The following is a 20,467-nucleotide window of genomic DNA, read 5'->3' as shown; positions in this document are numbered from 1 at the left end:
AAAAAAAAAAAAAGAACTGCATTTTGCTAGAAGATTGGACTAAGGCTAAACTTGGAGGCATGTAGTATAAGGCTTCTAGGAGGTAACAAATGTTTGAATAGCACTACTTTCCACTACAAACTCAACTTCCTGGATGAGTATCACAGACTGAAAGCATCATCAAATCCATTCAAAGGGTTTAGTTGTTTGAAGAAATTTGCTTTATACCTAACTAAAATGAAAGTTCTTTATTCAGTATAAACAAGGGGCCAACAAACTATGACCTACTGGCCAAATAAGGTCTGTTGCCTGCTTTTATAAATAAAGTTTTATTGGAACACAGCCATGTTTATTCATGTACATATTGTTTATGGCTGTTTTTGAACTATGATAGCAGATCGCTTCTCGGCCTTTTGGCTAAGATCAAGTGTGAACTATGACAGCAGAGATGAGTACCTACAACCGAGACCACACGGCCCACAAAGCTAAAATACTTACTATCTGGCCTTTTACAAAAAAAATTTGCCCGCCCCAGGAATAAACCATACTTTTTCCTCAATCCATTTGTTTGTTTCTTTTTTTTTTTTTAAGATTTTATTTATTCATTTGAGACAAAGAGATACAGAGAGAGAGAGAGAGATGAGCAGGGAGAGAGGGAGAGGGAGAAGCAGGCTCCCCGCTGAGCCAGGAGCCCGATGTGGGGCTCGATCCCAGGACCCTGGGACCATGACCTGGGCCAAAGGCAGACACCTAACCATCTGAGCCACCCAGGCGCCCCTATTTGTTTGTTTTTTGAATACCAAGTCTGTGAATGGAATGGCCCTGACTGTTCATATACAGGGAGGGATTTGAGGATGCATTTTAGTTTTTTTATTAAGGTTATCTTTTTATTAAGTTTTGTATGCATTATAATTTTTAAAAATAAATTCCCACTTCCTATCAAAGGCTACCTCTAGTGATAAGGGTTTCATTACTCCTCCCTTTCTCCTACTGTGGCACTTGCTTTTTGCTCTACTCACTGGGACTCTAAACTATTAATCTAAATCGTGAAACCATAATCCCAATCAGAAGATACATATTTAGGGGTGCCTGACTGGCTCAGTTAGTAGAGCATGTGACTCTTGATCTCAGAGTGGTAAGTTCAAGCCCCACATTGGGGGTAGAGTTTACTTAATTAAAAAAAAAAAAGACACATATTTGAAATATTTATCTTTTTCTCCCAATTTTCATGATCAGAGTACTTGCCCTAAAGTAATTCTTTCAAAAAGATTATTAAATCTAAGATAATCTGAAAGTTTTTTAAATTTTACATTGTGCCTATATATGAACAAAAATAAATATCTCTTATCCAGAGAACAAGGAAACATAGTTATTATTTTTAACCTATAAGTCCAATCAGCACAATATTCTATAGCAAACATATATGCACAGCCCTATTCACAGATTTTAATTCAGTAGACAAGGCTATGCATAAGTTTTCTTCACTAAAAACATAAATTCTACAGAAAAATCATATTACTATGAAAAACAAGTACTAAAACTACTAATAATTATTTTCCAAAAAAAGAGAGACTAAATACATATTGTTTTACACTTTTGGAAATAGGACAGGTGCTTCTTCATAGCTGGTGATGAATACAAAATAAAGACATACCATCATTATTTTTGTCCAAACTCTTAAATGCCAATTTCATTTTTTTCTCATGGTCTTTAAGGTACTTCATAAATTCTTCAAAATCCAGCTTCCCATCTTTGTTGATATCACCAGTAGTAAAGATTTTCTATAAAAAAGAAAGGAGATTTTTAAAAATTATTTAAATTAATTATCATTTTTTAAACTACTAAATTATTTGGACATACTTATACTTCGAGCAGCCTGATTGGCTGTTCTCCTGTAAGACATGCATTTTATAAACTCCAAGATAAAAAACACACACTTGACCTAGCATGGGATTTAGATGTCTAAAACAATATATTTCCTGAGGCGCCTGGATAGCTCAGTCAGTTAATCCTGGGACTCTTGATTTTGGCTCAGGTCATGATCACAGGGCCATGAGATCAAGCCCCGCATGGGGCTCAGGAACGGGCAGGGAGCCTGTTCAAGATTCTCTCTCTGCCTCTCCTTCAGACACTACCCCCTCCCGCAATCCAGGCACATTCTCTCTCTCTCTCTCAAAAATAAATAAATAGGGGCGCCTGGGTGGCTCAGTCGCTGAGCGTCTGCCTTCGGCTCGGGTCGTGATCCCGGAGTCCTGGGATCGAGCCCCGCATCGGGCTCCCTGCTTGGCGGGAGGCCTGCTTCTCCCTCTCCTACTCCCCCTGCTTGTGTTCCCTCTCTTGCTGTGTCTCTCTCTGTCCAAATAAATAAATGGAATCTTAAAAAAAATAATAATAATAAATATATATATATAAATAAATAAATAAAAGCAAATACATTTATACTGTCACTGAAAAATAATTACTGTTATTTAATTACTTTCACAAATTAGATTGAGGATCATATTCACCTGAAAATTACATCCTGATAACTCAACATATACCGAGATGTGCATAATCCAAGAGAAAATGGCACAGCATTCTGGGGCCCCATTTAATGCACTAAAGTTTCATCTAAGAAGTTTATATTTTGGTCAATGGAAATATCAGGGAACACCTATCATTTTGGAAATTGCAAGTTAAAAGACATCTCTGACCCTACCTTTGAACAGCTTGATTTTTTAACCTTCTTATGGTAAATAAGGACTCTAACCTACAATAATATGAAAGACTAGGGTTTCCCTTTTGAATGTTCTTTTGCATTCCTCTGTAGAAATAAATGAAGACCAATCAAATGAGAAAAGCAAAGGCTATTTGTCCTGAGCTTAGTATATAGCAAGGCAGTCAGCCGTGGTCAGTTCTGGCTGAGACTTAAAGGCAGGCAGACAAAAAGGTGAGCAAGCTTTATAGTGGGGAAAAGGGAGGCTTCAGGTGTGCCCTGGCTGGTGGCTCTTGGCTGTAGGCAGGCTAATGAGAAGTGGGGCATCCTGTGTTTGGTTAGGGGTATGTATTTCCCTCTCCCTAGTTGGTCCTAAGTTGGAAGTGGGGACAAAAATTAGGGAAACTGTCAGGTATCAATCAATTTCTGGCCATTTGGGGCTGATTGTTACAGAAATTATTTTGCTTCGTGGATTGTCTCTAGAGATGGCAATCTGGACTCCTGTTAAGTCTGATTTATGGCAGGTTGGTTCCCTGGGTTGTTTACTATAGAAAAGGGGTTGGTTTCCTGAGCAGGTTACTCTAAGTTGTGGGTCAAAGTTCAATTTTATATATGAGCAAACCATTGTCCATACTTGTATACTCAGTCTCTCACGCCCCACAGTAAAAAGCCAAATAAAACGTCATTCAAAAAACCTGTTATCAGAATAAAAAGTTGTGGGGCGCCTGGGTGGCTCAGTCAGTTAAGCGACTGCCTTCGGCTCAGGTCATGATCCCGGAGTCCTGGGATTGAGTCCCACATCGGCTCCCTGCTCTGCAGGGAGCCTGCTTCTCCCACTCCCACTCCCCCTGCTTGTGTTCCCTCTCTCGCTGTCAAATAAATAAATAAAATCTTTAAAAAAAAAAAAAAAAGAATAAAAAGTTGTATCTTTTCTTTCTTATCATTACAAAATGTAAGTACCATTTCTATTTTTTTTAACTGATGAATTCTTAATTTATATAAATGAATTTTCTACTAGGGAAGCTGGAGACATGTGGGAGAAAATTCACATTAGAACCCCCTAAAGATGTCACTGTCACCTGAGGAAAAGCCACATCAGTATTCCCCTGAAATGTAAGGTTCTGTTTGGTTGATGAAAGCCCTTCAGATTTAACTCTTCCTTGGTTTTAATATATAAGCCCTCAGTCACCACGGGCTATACAAAGCCTTTATATGGCTCACACCATCTCTTAAAAAACAAAAGACAGATTTGCAACAAATTGTTTTGATAAGTTTGTTTGATAAATTGCTTTGAAATGTGTTTCAAAGAACTGAACTTGTTTATGGCATAAACCAGAATTTCTTTTAAAAGTTTAGTTTGTATCAAATAAACAAATACAAGTCACACTTGGAAATCTAAGTACAAGAATAAAGTACATTTAAATAAACATAAAGTAGGGCACCCGGGTGGCTCAGTTAGTTAAGGGTCTGACTCTTGTTTTCGGCTCAGGTCATGATCTCAGGGTCCTGGGATCGAACCCCACATCGGGCTCCCCACTCAGTGGGGAGTCTGCTGTCTCCCTCTCCCTCTGCTCACTCTGTCTCTCTCTCTCAAATGAATAAATCTTTAAAAAGTAATAAATAATAAGCATAAGGGATATTTAGCTTTAAAAAGAAAAATGCTTCAAAAAAACTAAAAAATAAATAAAAAAGAAAAAGAAAACCACTTCCATTTTTGTTCTAGGAATTACAGAAACCGAGTGAACTTTACAGAGATAACATTTTGGATTGGCCTGGTCCACAGACAACACCTGGTCCAGGCCTCTGATACCACAAATGAGAAAACTGAGCTGTAGCACTTGGTATATAGAACATTCCCAAAACCCAGCTGCCCAATCACCGAATGGATGATGAAAGTAAAGATTCCCAAAGTTCCCACAGCTAGTAAGAAGAGCTTTACTTAATCTTAACATACAGAGCTCAGCCAAGAGATTCCTGAGCACAAAGTACCAATGATATGAAATGCATTCAACAGTCCTCACTCTCCTGAATCTCCCACCCAGTCTACTGCTGTAAACATCCAAAGAGCAAATATAATTGGAAAGTAATTATATTCAATAAGAATTTCCAAACAGAAAATAACTTGGAAATACAGTGATAGAAATATGCATCAGGCATTACACGCTGAGACACAATCTGTGATCTAGGCTGGGAAAAAGAGGGCTTCCCAGAGGAAATGATGCCAAGCTCAGTCTTTACAAGTGTGCTGATGAAGGCATGCTCAGAGGAAAGGTCAGAACTGGCGAGACCCCCAGGGTACAAGCCACCAGACTGAATGCCCTCCTTCCAGGAACAGAAACTGAAAGATAATATTAGACCATTTCCAACTACACCCCACCCCCACTCCCAAACACATAACACATATGGTGATTATCCCAGTTCCCCAAAGTGGGGAGGGAGCCTCATTGGCCTAGATGCCCATCCAGGCTAGTAATAACAGGTGAGTACATTGAACAAGGTGACCCCCCGAAACAACGTGGTAGCCAGCATCTTCAGAGCAATTTGAATTTGGAAATTTTATGAGAGCCAGGGGAAACAAGAAAAATGCTTGAGAAAAGTATTAGCTGTGTTGTTATTCTTCAAATGGTAAAACGTTGGTAACCAACCTGAAAGCTATAGTGGGTCCCCAGGGGAAGCTGGGTAAGGTGTCAATACAGCTTCCCCCATCTCTGCCCAAGGCATCTCCGGGGCTCCCAGCCCCCACATCTCTCCTACCACAGCCCCACTGAGGCCCACCTGCTCTTCCTCCAGGAATTCAAGGATCCCTATATCCTGCAGGCCTTCCTGAAGCTCAAGGACATCCAGGGTCCCATTCTCATTATGGTCCAGGTACCGAAAGAGTTCTTCATAGAGGACGTCCATTTGGGATGTCTCTGGCAGCAGGAGTGGTCCACGCTGTGGCCCCCAGGAGCCTCACAGAGGTGGAAGTGAGAGGGAGGAAGGCGACCCTGCCCACCACACATCCAGTTAGCAGGGACCGACGATAGCAATGTCCCCCCCAACCCCAGGCTCCTCCCGCGAGATAAAGCGCAGGACGGGGAGGGACCATCGCAATGGCTCCAGCGCAGAGGCACGAGGTGCATCCGTGCGCCACGCGGGCCTGGCCTCTCCGCCCAGAGCCTCGGTTGCTACCACTGGGGGTCTGACCCAGACAGGGAGGCCTCGGCGCTTGGGCTGTGCTCCTGCGCCGGCGGGTGAGACGCCCAGGCTTTCACCCCACTCCAGGAGGAACCTAGAAGGGACAACTCATGTCCTTCCCCCGAAACTTCCAGAAAGACCTCTGCATAGGACTGTCTCTAAAGGTAGAGCTTCTTTTTAGAGAAAAGTGGGTGGGAGAGTGTTGGGACATGGACTTGGGGCCATATTGACTGGTGGTAAAGCCCAACATGTTTTAGTTGTTTCGTCACACCTTCTTAGAATCCTTCTTCTAAGGTTTAAGCACTTAATAGTGTGGGGGTTAGGAATTGGGGACCTAATGAAAATCTGCCCACTTGGACCCCTCCTTCTGTGATTTACCCACCCCCAACTCCCACCCCAGTTCCTTATCTTCACCCAGCATCTGTGGTCGCTCCAGAGCAAGGCTACTCTAACCACCAGGGTCCCAGCTCAGTCCTTACAGATGTCGGCAGCACACTCAGGAGGATAATCGCAAAATGGGCAGAAGTCAGCTGGGATCACAGAGAGAAGTCAGGAGGTATTCACAAACAATGCCTGTGGCTTCTTCTTAATCCCACTCTCCAAAGCCACTGAGGGCTCTGGCCTCCCTATGGTCCCTCACCTGCTCCACTGAAAATGTGTAAGTGTAGTTGCACAGTAAAAATTCCACTTTTTCTGTAATTTCTTTTCCTAAACATGGAGTACTCTTTAAAAAGTTGAATATTAAAATTCATGTGGAACAACGGGAACTCTCATTCATTGCCGGTGGGAATGCAATATGGCACAGCCACACTGGAAGACAGTTGGGCAGTTTCTTACGAAACTAAATACACCCTTACCGTATGATCCAGCAACCATGTTCCTTGGAGTCCACCCAAAAGAGCTGAAAACTTATGTCCACACAAAATCCTGCACACAGATGTTTAGAGCAGCTTTTTTCATAATTGCCAAAGCTTGGAAACAACCAAGATGGCCTTCAGTAGGTGATGGATAAGTAAACTGCGGCACATCCAGATAATGGAATATTATTCAGTGCTAAAAAGAAATGAAGTATCAAGCCATGAAAAGACAGAGGAAACTTAAATGTATATTACATATTACTAAGTGAAAGAAGCTAATCTGAAAAGGCTACATACTATATGATTCTAGCCATATGACATTCTGGAAAAGGCAAAATTATGAACACATTAAAAAGATCAGTGGTTGCCAGGGAGTTGGGGGGAGAGGGTGGAAGAATGAATAGGCAGAGCACAGGGGATTTTTTTAGGGCAGTGAAAATACTCTGTATGATACTATAAAGATGCATACATGTCATTATACATTTGTCCAAACCCAGAGAACACCACCAAAAGTGAACCCTATGGTGAACTATGGACTTTGGGAGATAATGATGTGTCACTGTAGGTTTATCAATTGTAACAAATGTACCACTCTGGTGGGGGATGCTGACAATGGGGGAGGCTATTCATATGTGGGAGCAGGGAGTCTATGGGAAATCTCTATAAATTCCTCTTCATTTTGCTGTGAACCTAAAACTGCTCCAAGAAAATAAATAAATTCTTTTTTAAAAATTCACAAAGCAAATTTAATTGGGCCATTATCTGTTCGCTCTTGCTCTGTTCCCTCATCCTGTCAAGCACTGACAACATACAGAGGCCTGTCACATGTCCGTGAAATACCCACAGGTTTGCCTTTAGAAGGAGGTTGCACCACAGTTAGTACTTAGTACGACTAAGTACCACTGTTTGCAATAAACACTTCCCCCCCAGAGCAACTGAGCAGTGGCAGACATTTAATGATGTTTCACAAGATGTGCTGTGTCCCAATCAAGAATGAATTCTCCCACACAGAAGAATTGTACAATCCACAGGGGCCCTGTGCACTGCAGAGAAGGCACGTAGCCACAAAGAGTCATTGAAGACAGACATCCAGACAGGGCACAAGAGCCCAGTGGTCCAAGGAGAAAAAACAGAAGTCATGGCCAGAGTAATAAGGAAAACAGACTGACAGAATTTTACACAAGGGATATGAAGGAGCAAAACAGAGTCGATAGTCTCATCTAATAAAAGGGCAACTATTTTTGTTGTATTCAACAATTCTTTTCCACTTTTAAAAATTATCCTGTTCCTTATTTGCTTATAATTACCCCCACCTACCCATCCAACACAAACAGACCTCCTCTACAGAAAGTTGTGAGGACACAGTTGAGGGACCCTATCTGTCTTGTTCACTACTATATCCCCAGTTCATTGAACAGTGTCTGGAACTATTCAAAAATATAAATTGAATGAATTTAATATTTGTACTACTGTGTAGCTCTTACCAATCCTAGGTTACATTTGAGGTTTCCAAGCATTAAATAGCTCACTCAAGGTCACAAGTGTAGCAAATGGTGAAAACATTTGAACCCTGGTCTGAGTCCACAGCTCATAAGAATAACCACTACACACATTGCAGCAATGAATGAAGTAGATACGATGGTCTACATTTCAGAGTGAGGCATCAAACTTTCTCAGCAAATCCTCTTGTTGTTTTCATAGATCCTGTCCAATATAGACTTCTCAGTGGACGCTATGTGACCCTTAAAAAGATAGCATATTTTAACTCAGAGCAGTCAAAAAGAGTCAAGCAGCACCCTTACAGTATGTTGCCTTGTGGGAGCTTATTTATTTCTAAACATCTTACCTGAAATGTTGATTAAAAAAATAATTCTGACTGTGCTAGGGTAAAATTATACAGGTGAGCTGAAGCCTTAAACAAATGGGTAATAACTGACCAGGCAGAAAAAAAGGAGTGAGAGCAATGCCAAGCAGAGAAAAGAAAATAAAGAGACAAATGTCTATGGCTGTGGCCCGGTTGGGAGAATGTTGGGATTTGGGAAGGAGACTAACAGGTAGACTGCTACCAAGGTGAAAAGGGTTATTTTATGCCTTACAAAAGAACTCTTCCATTTTTTTCATTCTTTCCAAAATAAAGAGCCTCAAAGAAGGGATAACATCAGATTTTAGAATATAAGGAGAAAACACAAAAGGTACAGATGTTATATATTTTAGAACATTTGACATAAATGTATTTGGAATTCATTGTTTTTCTTATACCATAATCCCCCTCCTGTGATGCCTTAAAATGTACCTCTATGACTTCTTTATCGCATTTCCTTTAGTAATAAAGTTTCTAAAATGAAAATGCTAATAAAATAAATCCCTGCTGTTAACAGAGGAATTATGCTATGGAGTGAAACCCTGAAAAGAAATTCCATTCAAAGCAATACACATTTGCTAAGCTACTGTTTTGTGTGTTTTTTAGATTTTATTTATTTATTTGAAAGAGAGAGAGAGAGAAAGAAAGCACGAGCAGGGAAAGGGGCAAAGGGAGGGGCAGAGGGAGAAGCAGGCTCCCTGATACGAGGCTCGATCCCAGGATCCTGGGATCATGACCTGGGCCGAAGGCAGACGCTTAACGACTGAGCCACCATGGTGCCTCTAAGCTACTGTTTTTGTATGTGACCCTATTCCATCTGTAGTTGTACACAGAAAATGTAAAGACAGAGAATCAAAACAACCGTAGAATATCAGAGGTGGAGGAGCCCTTAAATCAGGCTGTCCGGTCCAACCACTTGTCAGACTCCCACTTGTAATCGTTCAGCATACACTCAATATCCATGGGGACAGAGGGTCCTCAAGGAGCCCGTCATCTAGTACCTGTGACATCACATTTGAAAGGCTTTTTTACATCAACTTTCATGTCCAGTCACATGGGGTCTTGATAAAAATCTGCCCAGGAGTCATGGCAGATACCTGCATTTTAAGAATAAGGAAAGTAAACCAAAGTTTGAATGACTTGACCCAGGCTACACAGTCACACCAAGTATGGAACTCATGGGCCAAGATGCTTCCCTTTTTGCTCTCAGTAATCCTCTCTGTTTTTGTTTTTTTTTTTAAGACTTTATTTATTTATCTGAGAGAGAGAATGGGAGACAGAGAGCATGAGAGGGGAAGGATCAGAGGGAGAAGCAGACTCCCTGCTGAGCAGGGAGCCCAATGCGGGACTCGATCCCGGGACTCCAGGATCATGACCTGAGCCGAAGGCAGTTGCTTAACCAACTGAGCCACCCAGGCGCCCGCAATCCTCTGTTTTAAGAGTCCTGGGCCCCTTATGATGATAAACCTCTCCTAAGAAAGTTACAGTAAGAGTTTGTGCACATGAAGATACGGCAAACAACTTAGTTTTAAAACTGCCTGTAATTTACCAGGCTAACTGAACACATTTGTCAAGTCAGCCAGCTCTGAACTCAGATACAGGAATACCTTCATACACTCTACAAAACCTGTCCCCCTTTCTCCTCCACATACTAATAAAAGAGGCGCAGCTAAAATGATGCCAAGATTGGAGAAGAAGAAAATATCTGTAAAATCCTACGGGGCAAGATCCACTTTTTTCATTTTACTGCCTTAATTCTACATCGGGAAATTTTTTGTTTTTTGTTTTTTGGGTTTTTTTGGCCTTCACTGTTCCAAATTCTTCCAAGTCTAAATTGAAACAAAATAAGCATACTTCCAGCTAAAACTGCTGACTCTTCATCAGTTTATTTTCCTCACAATTTTCATTTGAGTAAATTAAAATTCAGATTATTTCCTCTATTCTTCAATGTTCTAAAACCTGTTCCTTGGAGTACCTCAAATGACTGTCTTTGAGAATGTTTTAATGTGGCCTTTGACAAAAAACAAACATTAAGGAGGAGGAGGAGGATGAACACAAAATAGAAAATACTCTAAAAAGCAGTACTTGCTTTGAAGTCTTTTCTCTTCCCTGGGTAGTCTTGGAACACTTAATAATGGTTAGCTATTGTACCCCTTATGCCCGTTTTCTACACTCCACTTTTATTTTCCATATTCTTTCCATTTAAGGTCTAAAGGAACTTAAACGGACACTTGCTCTCTTCTCAATGCTAAATTCATTACAAAAGCTTGGAAACATGGAAAAGAGATAAAATCGGTGGAAATTTAGAAGGATTTCACTTCAAGCTGGGTATCTGCCTTAGATGCAAACTACTATCTTGAAACCTTCCCTTGAAGAGTCACCTCATAGTTCTCATTTCTAGATACTCAAGTAGATAATCTCCCCAATCCTTGACATTATGCAAACCCTTGACCTACGCCTCTGAAATTTTCCCCCATAAAGACTGACCATGTAATCCTAATTCCAAGTATTTGGTTGGCTACTGTTTCCCAGGCTTGCCTCATAGCCCTTTCTTCCTCCATCTATTTCCCACACAGCCACCAGAGTGATCTTCCTAAAACTTAAGTCTGCCTGTGTCCCTCTCTTACTTAAAACTTCTCAAGGCCCCCATTACTCATATGAAATCCAAACCACTCAGCGGGCCCAAAATGTCTTTCATGACCTGACCCCTGTCTGCCCCCGATATGACACTATTCTTCAGGAAGACCAACCAGTCACTAGGTGAAAAGTCAGTTATATTGAGGCCTCCTATTTGGGAAGGGGCACTGGCCCGCCCCGACAGGAACAGATACCTCTTCTAGGTAGGGGTTTTCCTTTCCTGCCCACAAAGGCTTAGACAGCACCACTATCTGGGGGCTTATGGAATGCCTGATCCACGGGCATGAAATCCCCACACAACATAGCTTCTGACCAGGGAGTCTGCTTCATAGTAAAAGGTGTGGAAGTGGGCCCATGACCAAGAGATCCACTGGCCATACCATACACCACACCATCCAGAAGCAGCCGTCCTCACAGGATGCTAGAATGGCCTACAGAAACCATAACGGAAGCACCACCAAGGAAACAATATTTGGCAAAAATGAGTTGCCAGCCTTCAGGATGCCGTATATGCACTAAATGAGAGACCTCTATAGAGTTCTGTGCCCCCAGCAGGAAGAATACATGAGTCCAGGAACCAAGAGGTGGAAGCAGGAGCGGTCTCACTTACTAGCACTCCGAGTGACCCACTGGGAGACTTTTTGCTTCCTACTCCCACAACTCCGGGCTCTGTAGGGCTAGTTTCTGGTCCCCAAACAGGACATACTCTTGCCAGGGAATACAGCAATGGTCCCAGTGAACTACAAGCTATAACTGCACCTGGACACTTGGAATTCCTTGTGCCCAGGGACCAACAGGCAAGAAAAGTCGTCACCGTCTTAGTAGGTAGACGCTGACCTCGATCAGCAGGAGACAGGGCTGCTTTTACACAATGGAGACGGGGGGATAGGTATGGACTCTGGGGACCCATGTGGACACCGCACATGCTGTCTGCACAGTTATCACTGTGAACGTGCACACGCAACAACACTGGCTTGCAAAGCTCAGACCCCTCACAAATGAAGGTTTGGGGCGCACCACCAGAAGTCACGAGGACCTGCAGAGATTACAGCGGGGTATGAGTGGAATTTAAAGCAGACAGTCCAAAAGGGAAATTAGGAGTACCAGCGGGGACTAACGGAAGCAATGGGGACTGTAGTTTGTCACTCTGGCCTCCCCGAGAAAGAGAGGCAGGGCGCGATGAGGAAGCGCTCCCCAAGCTGATAGAGAGACGCAGATCGGTGTCGCACGAGGAGAGGGCTCTGGTGGCTAGGTCAGATGGCCCTTTGAGAGAACCTGCTGTGGGAGCCGAGCCGAACAACAGGCTGCCTGCCTGGCACACCTCTGTGCCCGCAGCACTCGCACTAAGTCCATGCTTGTCCTGGGCTGCTCCAACCAACGACTAGCTGCAGCAGGGTACGGCACGGGGCAGCCAACAACACAGGACCCCACTAACTGATAACATTTCCCCCAGGGAACCCCCTATTGGCTTAGTTGAGACTTTCTAAGAACTGTGCTTTGGTCTGAGGTTCTTCCCAAATCATTCCTTCTTGAACTCTTCTAACAGGGGTTAAATTTGTGTCACAGTCTTAAGACCTCAGCTCACTCCTTTTTTCCCTCTCCCTTACCCTTCACAAGCATCTCTCCCAATAAATCTTTTGCACCCCCCATCCCATCTTGGTTTCTGCCCCTCAGAACACCAGAACTGACAGTACCAAGAGTGGTCCAACACAAGAGGTGGTAACATGCGGGGCGCCTGGGTGGCTCAGTTGGTTAAGCGACTGCCTTCGGCTCAGGTCATGATCCTGGAGTCCCTGGATCGAGTCCTGCATCGGGCTCCCTGCTCAGCAGGGAGTCTGCTTCTCCCTCTGACCCTCCCCCCTCTCATGTGCTTTCTCTCTCTCATTCTCTCTCTAATAAATAAATAAAATCTTAAAAAAAAAAAAAAAAGAAGTGGTAACATGGGATTTGGAAGCTGGCTCACTCACCACCCAAGTGGCAGAGACCTTATTAGGTTACCAGGCATTTTTCTAAGTACTTTACATATTTTAATTCATTTATTCTCCATAATAACCCTCTGAGATAGGTACTAGTGTTGCCTCTGCCACCGCTGAGGAAACTGGGGCTAGAGAGATTAAGAAAATTGTCCAGAGAGGGGTGGGGATACAGGCAAAATGGGTGAAGGGAGTGGGACGTACAGCTTCCAGTTATGGAGTAAGTCACAGGGATAAAAGGCCCAGCATAGGGAATATAGTCGGTGGCACTGTAATAGCGTTGTATGGTGACAGATGGGAGCCGCACTTGTGGTGAGCACAGCGGAACCTACAGGGTTGTCGAATCCCTATGCTGTACACCTGAAACTAATGTAATGCTGTGTGTCAACTATGCTTCAATTAAAAAAAGAGAGTAAAAGAAAATTGTCCAAAGTTAACTAGTAAGCAGCAGAACCAAGATTTAAACCCAGACAGTTTGATTAGCTTTTTCTTATTATGCATGTAAAAAGATGTTTTATCTGGCAAAACTATGGAGCCAATAAAAAGATCAGCAGTGGGAGCAGGGATGGATAGGCAGAGCACAGGATTTTTAGGGCAGTGAAAATCTTCTGTATGATATTATAATGATGGATACATGTCATTACACATTTGTCCAAACCCAGAGAATATACAACATCACGAGTGAATCCTCAGGTAAACTATGGGCTTTGGGTGATAACGATGTGTCAGTGTAGGTTCACCCTTGGTTAAAAAAAAGTACCATTTGGTTGAGCGATGTTGACAGTGGGGAAGGCTGTGCACGTGATATGCAAGGGCAGATGGTCTACGGGAAATCTCTGTACCTTCTTCTCAAACTTAAAATTGCTCTTAAAAAAAAGTTTTCATTAAAAAATGCTTATCTTATTTTATCCAGCATTTCTTGATATCTTGCAGTAGGAGGATTTTTGGTCATCTTGTCCTATACATGCTGGAAATACAAGCACTAACAACTGCTTTACAATTAAATTTTACCTCTTTTTTCCTATAATTACTCGAACGAGCCACTGCCTTATTTAGGCTGTTTCAAATCACAGCCCTAAATCTTTTTGTATTACTGTGCTTAAATGACTAAGACATGACCTCATCTTCAAGATGCTTGGTCTTAGTGGAGGGCACAGTCAATAACTAAAATTAACACCTTTTGAAAATTATAATAGTAGTGACATGTGAGACCAAGGACCTACACATAGTAGGGTGTGATCAACTCTTCCATAGAGGGTGGTCTGGAAAGGCTCATCTCAGAGGAGGTGATATTTATAAAAACAAAACAAAAATGAAAACAAAAACCTCTTTTTTCCCCTAATCATAATAATATACAATTATTTTAAAAAATTGAAATAATACAAAAATTGTAAAGAAAAAAGTAAAAAAGTAATTTAACTCCTATCATCCATAAATAATCATTAGTAACCTTTTATTGAAGAAGGTACCAGTCAGGAGTCCTGGGATTAGTTAATAACATCTAGCAAAAGCACAGGAAGTTATATACTTATATATGTATGTATAAAATACATATATATGACAGTGATAAATATATGCCATCCTATTGTATGTTTGCATACACGTGATTTTATACAACTTCCTTTATAATTTGTTCATATATAAATTTTGGAAAATTAAACACATTTTTTATTCCTGATTTTGAGTTCGTATTTTCTTAATCAACCTTGCCAGAGGCTTGTCTATTTTATTCATATTTTCAAAGAACCAACTGAAAAAGGAAGTCTTTGGAAATTTAAAGCACGCATTTAAATAATTACTGGGTCAAAGATGAAATCACATTGAAAATTAGAAAATACTTGGAACTAAACAAAAATACAAACTTGTGGGATGCAGCTAAAGAAGTGATTAAAGGGGGGAGGTAGATGGGGGGATCGGGTAACTGGATGATGGGAATTAAGGAGGGCACGTGATGTGATAAGCACTGGGTGTTACATGCAACTAATGAATCACTGAACACCATACCAAAAACTAATGATGTACTATATGTTGGCTAATTGAATTTAAAGAAAAAAAGTGATTAAAGGGATATTGTAGCTCAAAATTAAGGAATCAAGCATTCAACTAAAAAAATTCGAAAAAGAGCAAATGAGTAAACCCAAAATAGAAAGAAATACACAGAAATTAGAAAAAATAATAAGAATAAGAATTCTTACAGAATAAGAAAAAATTGAAAAGAGACCATCAGCATAAAGTACCAAAAGTTGATTCTTTCAACGTATAAATAAAATAGACAAATCTTTGGCAAGATTGAAGTGGGGGGGTGGAGCTCGATATCAGAAATGAAAGAGCATATAACTACGCATATAGTCAGAACTTTCTAAAAATCCTAAGTGAATATTATGAACCTTGGACAAAACAGACAGTTTTCTAAAAATTGTAACTTACTAAATCTGACTCAATAAGACATAGTAAATAAACTAAAGGGACGTGTAACTACTAAAGACATTGAACGAGTAGCTTAAAATATAACTGTGAAACAGTTGCTGGCTCTTAAGCGTTTAATCACTTTCCCTCTCAGGATAGGAACCTCTTATGTTTCAGAGGGGTTGGAGAGGTTCCAAGTATCTCCACCCTGCCAAAGGGGCTGAACTTCAGAGACACAATTAAAATGACTCAGAGAAGTTGAAACTGCTCAGCGACCGGCCAATCCTTTAGATCAATTTATGTCTTAGGACATTAAGGAAGGTCTTACACCATGGAATGTTGCCTCTCCTCAACAGGAAGTTGGAGGAAACATACATAGGATTGGTTTTCAAAAGTTCTGAAACACTAGACAAAACTAGCTGGTGTATAACAAAGGAGCTCCTAAGAGATGCGAAGTGTGAGCCTTTTTACAGAAGTGGGGCCCACTTAAGTCTGAGAGCTTAAAACAAAACAAAACAAAGCCAAACAAACAAAACCTTGATTAAATGCTTGCAAAAGCTGAGGGTTAAACAAAAAAATTTTTTATTAAATTTTGCAAAAAGGCAGGTGAAGGGCCCGGGATGCATTCAGACCAAAGGTACTATGGAACAGCGTTTTTTAAGTTGTTACAGTGGGCCACAGTGTTCACCGCACTAATTTCATTCGGAAAAATACCAGTAGGCTTTCAGGTGTTGACGCGCATCGGCTCCGGGGGTAACTGGCCCCGCGGCCCATTCCCGAGCTTCGGAACCCCTTCGCGGGCTGGAAGCCACAGTTCCGCCTTCCTGCAGCCCGCGCCCAGAATCTCCGCAGCCCTCCCGGCCCTCCAGCCGCGCCCCGCAGCGACCCACCTCCTCGGCGTCCTGGCCCAGGGGGATGCCCAGGCTCTTGAGCCCCTCCTGCAGCTCGCCGATGTCCACCACGCCGTCCTTGTTGTGGTCCAGCCTCTGGAAGAGGGTCTCGTAGCGCGTCCGCGGCTCCGCGTCCTGGCAGGCCGCCGCGGGCAGCACGAAGCCCCGCAGCCAGCGTAGCATGGTGCGGGAGGCGCGGGACGGCCCAGCCCAGGGGAGTCACGGGGACGAGCACTGCCGGGCGCGTCGAGGACCCGCGCGACGGCCGCCGCCTGGCTTCGAGGGGCCCGCGGCGTGCAGGGAGAAGGCGCAGAGACCCCGGCCCAGCCCGGCTTGGCGCGCAGGGAGTGGCCGCTCCCGCTGCTACTCGGGGAGGAGCTCGCCGGGCGCCGGCCTCCCCGAGAGGCGTGGAGGGGCGGGCCTGGCGCCGCCTGGAACGCGCAGGAAGTGAAAGGGCTGCGGGTGGGTCTCCGGAGGAGCGGTGGGACTCGGGAAATGAGTTCTGCTCGTTCCCAGTCGAACTGTCAGAGGCGCAGGGTCGAGGAGCAAGCCCCCCAGAGGCCTTGGGTTTGGGCATCCGCTGGTTACGTTTTGGGGAATGGGGGAGAGGACAGTTCGAAGCTCAGGTTACTCAACTTCAGGGCCTCTTACCCTAACAGCTTGGAGTCTTTGCAGACTGCCCACAGGTAGCCAGTTCTCACTGCACGGAAATTGGGACATGGCGGGCGACACAGATCTCGGACTTTTTCCTGAGGCTCCACAGATATTACACATCTCTGGGCCTGTTTTCTATTGACAAAAATGGGGAAGTTGAGAGCTTGCGCACCTGGGATGGGAATTCTGCTTTAAGAAGCAGAGGAGTTAAATCTGAAAGCAATTTAAAAAACAAAAGGAACACCTAAAACCAATACAATATTACATGTCAATTATGCCTCAATAAAACTGGGGGTAAAAGAAACTCAAGGCTCTTTGGCAGAAAAGATGAAGGTTCATCCAGGTAGGAGGTGGTAAAAAGTGGGACTACTTTGCTCTACCGCTTAGTATGATCTGACCCCGGATAAATCACAGCATTTGCCAACAGCACTTGCCAGCAAAACCCCAGACCCCTCTCTCTCAGGATGGATGCAGTTACAACCTTAGGGCTTACTTCATAACGTGGAATAAGACAAGGAACATTGGAAGTCGAAAATGCCAGGGTCCTAATCCTTCCGCTCTGTAAACTTGGAAACGTGGCATAGCCTCTCTGAGTAGCTTCTTACCAGTAAGATGAGAGTATGACTATCTGCCTCATAATGAGGTTGTATATTGTATGCGAAAGGTCTTATTACTCACAAGTGCCAAATGAGATATCATTAACTGTAATAATTCTGTTCATTCACTGCTGCTTAACAGAAACTGTCATTGTATTCCTTTATCTACAGGAGATAGAACTGGGTACTTGTAAGGCTCTCCCCACATCCTCTGAATCACTAAACAAACACTAGTTCTTCCAACAAAGCCCAGGAACTCAAACCCTGAGTTTACTTCCCCTCATACCGTGTTATATATTTAAGACATATGTGAATCTAGAGTTTGTAAATTGAGGACTGTTTAGTTAAATCACTGTGAGGCCAATTTATTTCTTTATATTACTTCCGATTTCCAGTCTTAAGAATTATCCTCTTCCTTGGAAAAGCCTTCCAACGTCATCAAATTTTATCTGTCCTTAAAAACCTCTTTTAACCTCCCCTGTGGATACTCTGTACTCGAAGAGAGGCTGCTTGAAATAGTCATCCCACACTTGAATGGTTTTTTGGGTTTTTTTTTTTTGTTTGGGGAGGGTTTTGGGGGGTTTTTTTTGGTAATTACAGGAATTGCCTGTCAAAATTTTGACTGAGAAAACTTATGTTCACACAAAAACTTGTACAAGAAAGATTATAGCAGTTTTATTCATGATCACCAAAACCCAAGCAAAACATCCTTAAATGGGTGAATGGATAAGCAACCTGTGTTGCATTCATAGAATGGACCACCACTCAGTGATAAAAAGGAATAAACTACTATACAATACACTACATAACATTCTGGAAAAGGCAAAACTATAGGGACAGAAAACAGACCAGTGGTTGCCAGGGGCTGCGGGGTGGGAGGTGTTGACTATGTAAGAGCATAAGGGAGCTTTGGGGGGTGATGGAACTGTTTAGGTTTTGATTATGGTGGTGGTTAGACAACTATGACTTTGTTAAAATGCACACCACTGTACACTAAAAAAAGGTTTAATTTTACTCTGTGGAAATTATACCTCAATAAATCTGACTTTAATTAGTACCTGACTTAAACATGAGTAAAATAGAGTAAGAATTCTTAGTTCAAAGTAGCAGTGTGAAAATCAAAACAGTTTATGACGTGTTACACAAAACTATGGTTGCAGACCAGCTGCATCAGTACCACTTGGGAGCTTTTTAGGAAATAGTCTCAGGACCACCCCAGAGTTGCACTTACGCAAGAGCCCCAGGTGATCCTTTCCTACATTAAAGTTTGAGATGCTCTGTCAGTAAAAAGTAATACCACTCAAAGCGTGGTTTGCACTCTAGTGCCAGACTGCAAGCCGTTACTTGTTCACAACAAGCTAAATCAAAGATTTAGAAGCATTTAGAAACTTTATAGCAGTTTTGATGGAGTACTTTTGTTTGTTGAATCTGATAATAACTCATGGATTGTCTTTTTAATTTCACTTTTCTAATAAATCATTTTTACTGTATTTTACAATAGTAAAATGTCCACAATGGATTAAGAAAACACTGTTACCATACAGAATAAAAGTAAAATCAACAACAGAAACTTCCTGCATGAGAGAATAAAACTTCACATAGACATTTAAACATCTGCATGAGAGAGGGCATCCCTACCCATTTCTATGTTAATAATTCCCAAAGACCAGTGGTTCCTGCAGAGGTCAAGAGGAGAAACCCTAAACTCACTCAGATTTCCTTAACCCAATTCATTTCTGTGGTCAGGACAGAAGTTAAGGTTCAGCCCAGTTCAGCTTGTATCTATTTTTCCCAGCTTCTAGCTGTTTTAAGTACTACCATCTTCCATTGGGACAACCTTCAAACTTTATCAATTCCATCTATATTGGTCTTCAAAGACCTCTTTCAGCACCTGCTTTGAACACCTTGTTGTTAGAAAGAATCCACTTAAATGATCATTCTAGATGTTCACAAGTTTACCTTTTTTTATCTACTGGACCCTGTAGTTATTGTGTGGTGCTAATAAGACCAAAGTCTCAAGCCTCTCCACAAGGACCAACTCTATGTCAAAATCCTGGTCACTGCTTTCTCAAATTTAAGCAATTACAAAGGGGGCTATGTGAGAGAATTTGATTGACTTAATATAAAGCCATCACCATCACTAGAAAGATAGTTTTATCATACAATGAATTTTAAACTTGAATATCCTAGTAATCTTTAGAAAGACAATAATCTTAAAATTTTAAGTTTTGACTCTATCACATTAAGCTAAGTGAATATTCTCCCCAGATTTTCTAAGTCATTTAGGAGACAGAAGTCCAGATAACAAGGTGAATTCTGTCTCTTGCTCAGCCTATCCACTATTCTTAATCCCCCCAAAAGTAAATGTAGACAATCATAAAAACATGGCACTTAATTACTGAAAGTTTGTCTTTATAACTAAATCATGTAAATACTTCCCATTCCAAAACAGTTGTGTCAAGTTCAAACTGGCTTCAAAACCACATGCCTCACCACTTTGGAAATAATTATATCAAAAACTGTTAAAATGTCTTCGGTTGGGACAACTAGGTGGCTCAGTAGGCTAAGCGTCTGCCTTAGGCTCAGGTCTTGATACCAGGGCCCTGATATGGAGCCCCATGTCAGGCTCCCTGCTCAGTGGAGAGTCTGCTTTTCCGTCTCCCTCTGCCCCTCCCCCATTGCTCGTGCTCTCTCTCGCTCTCTCTCAAATAAAATCTTTTTTTTAGTTTAAAGACTTTATTT

At 42.2% G+C, this 20,467-nt stretch overlaps 1 protein-coding gene across 1 annotated transcript in view; it reads right to left on the bottom strand.

Annotated features, from left to right (window-relative positions):
• The window catches only part of LOC118546896 (mitochondrial adenyl nucleotide antiporter SLC25A24), a 51,359-nt gene extending 34,488 nt beyond the window's left edge, over nt 1-16,871 (bottom strand). The window contains exons 1-2 of the mRNA XM_078072661.1: nt 16,476-16,871; nt 1,634-1,760 (exon numbers count right to left, since the gene is read on the bottom strand). Coding sequence (XP_077928787.1) covers nt 1,634-1,760; nt 16,476-16,658 — 310 coding nt within the window. The 5' untranslated portion in view covers nt 16,659-16,871. The remainder of the gene's footprint in view (nt 1-1,633; nt 1,761-16,475) is intronic.
• Between the last annotated feature and the right edge of the window lie 3,596 nt (nt 16,872-20,467).

The sequence above is a fragment of the Halichoerus grypus genome, chromosome 5 (genome assembly GCF_964656455.1).
Source record: "Halichoerus grypus chromosome 5, mHalGry1.hap1.1, whole genome shotgun sequence".
NCBI lineage: Eukaryota > Metazoa > Chordata > Mammalia > Carnivora > Phocidae > Halichoerus > Halichoerus grypus.
Note: the sequence above shows the minus strand (reverse complement) of the source record. Positions and strands in the feature narration are given on the sequence as shown.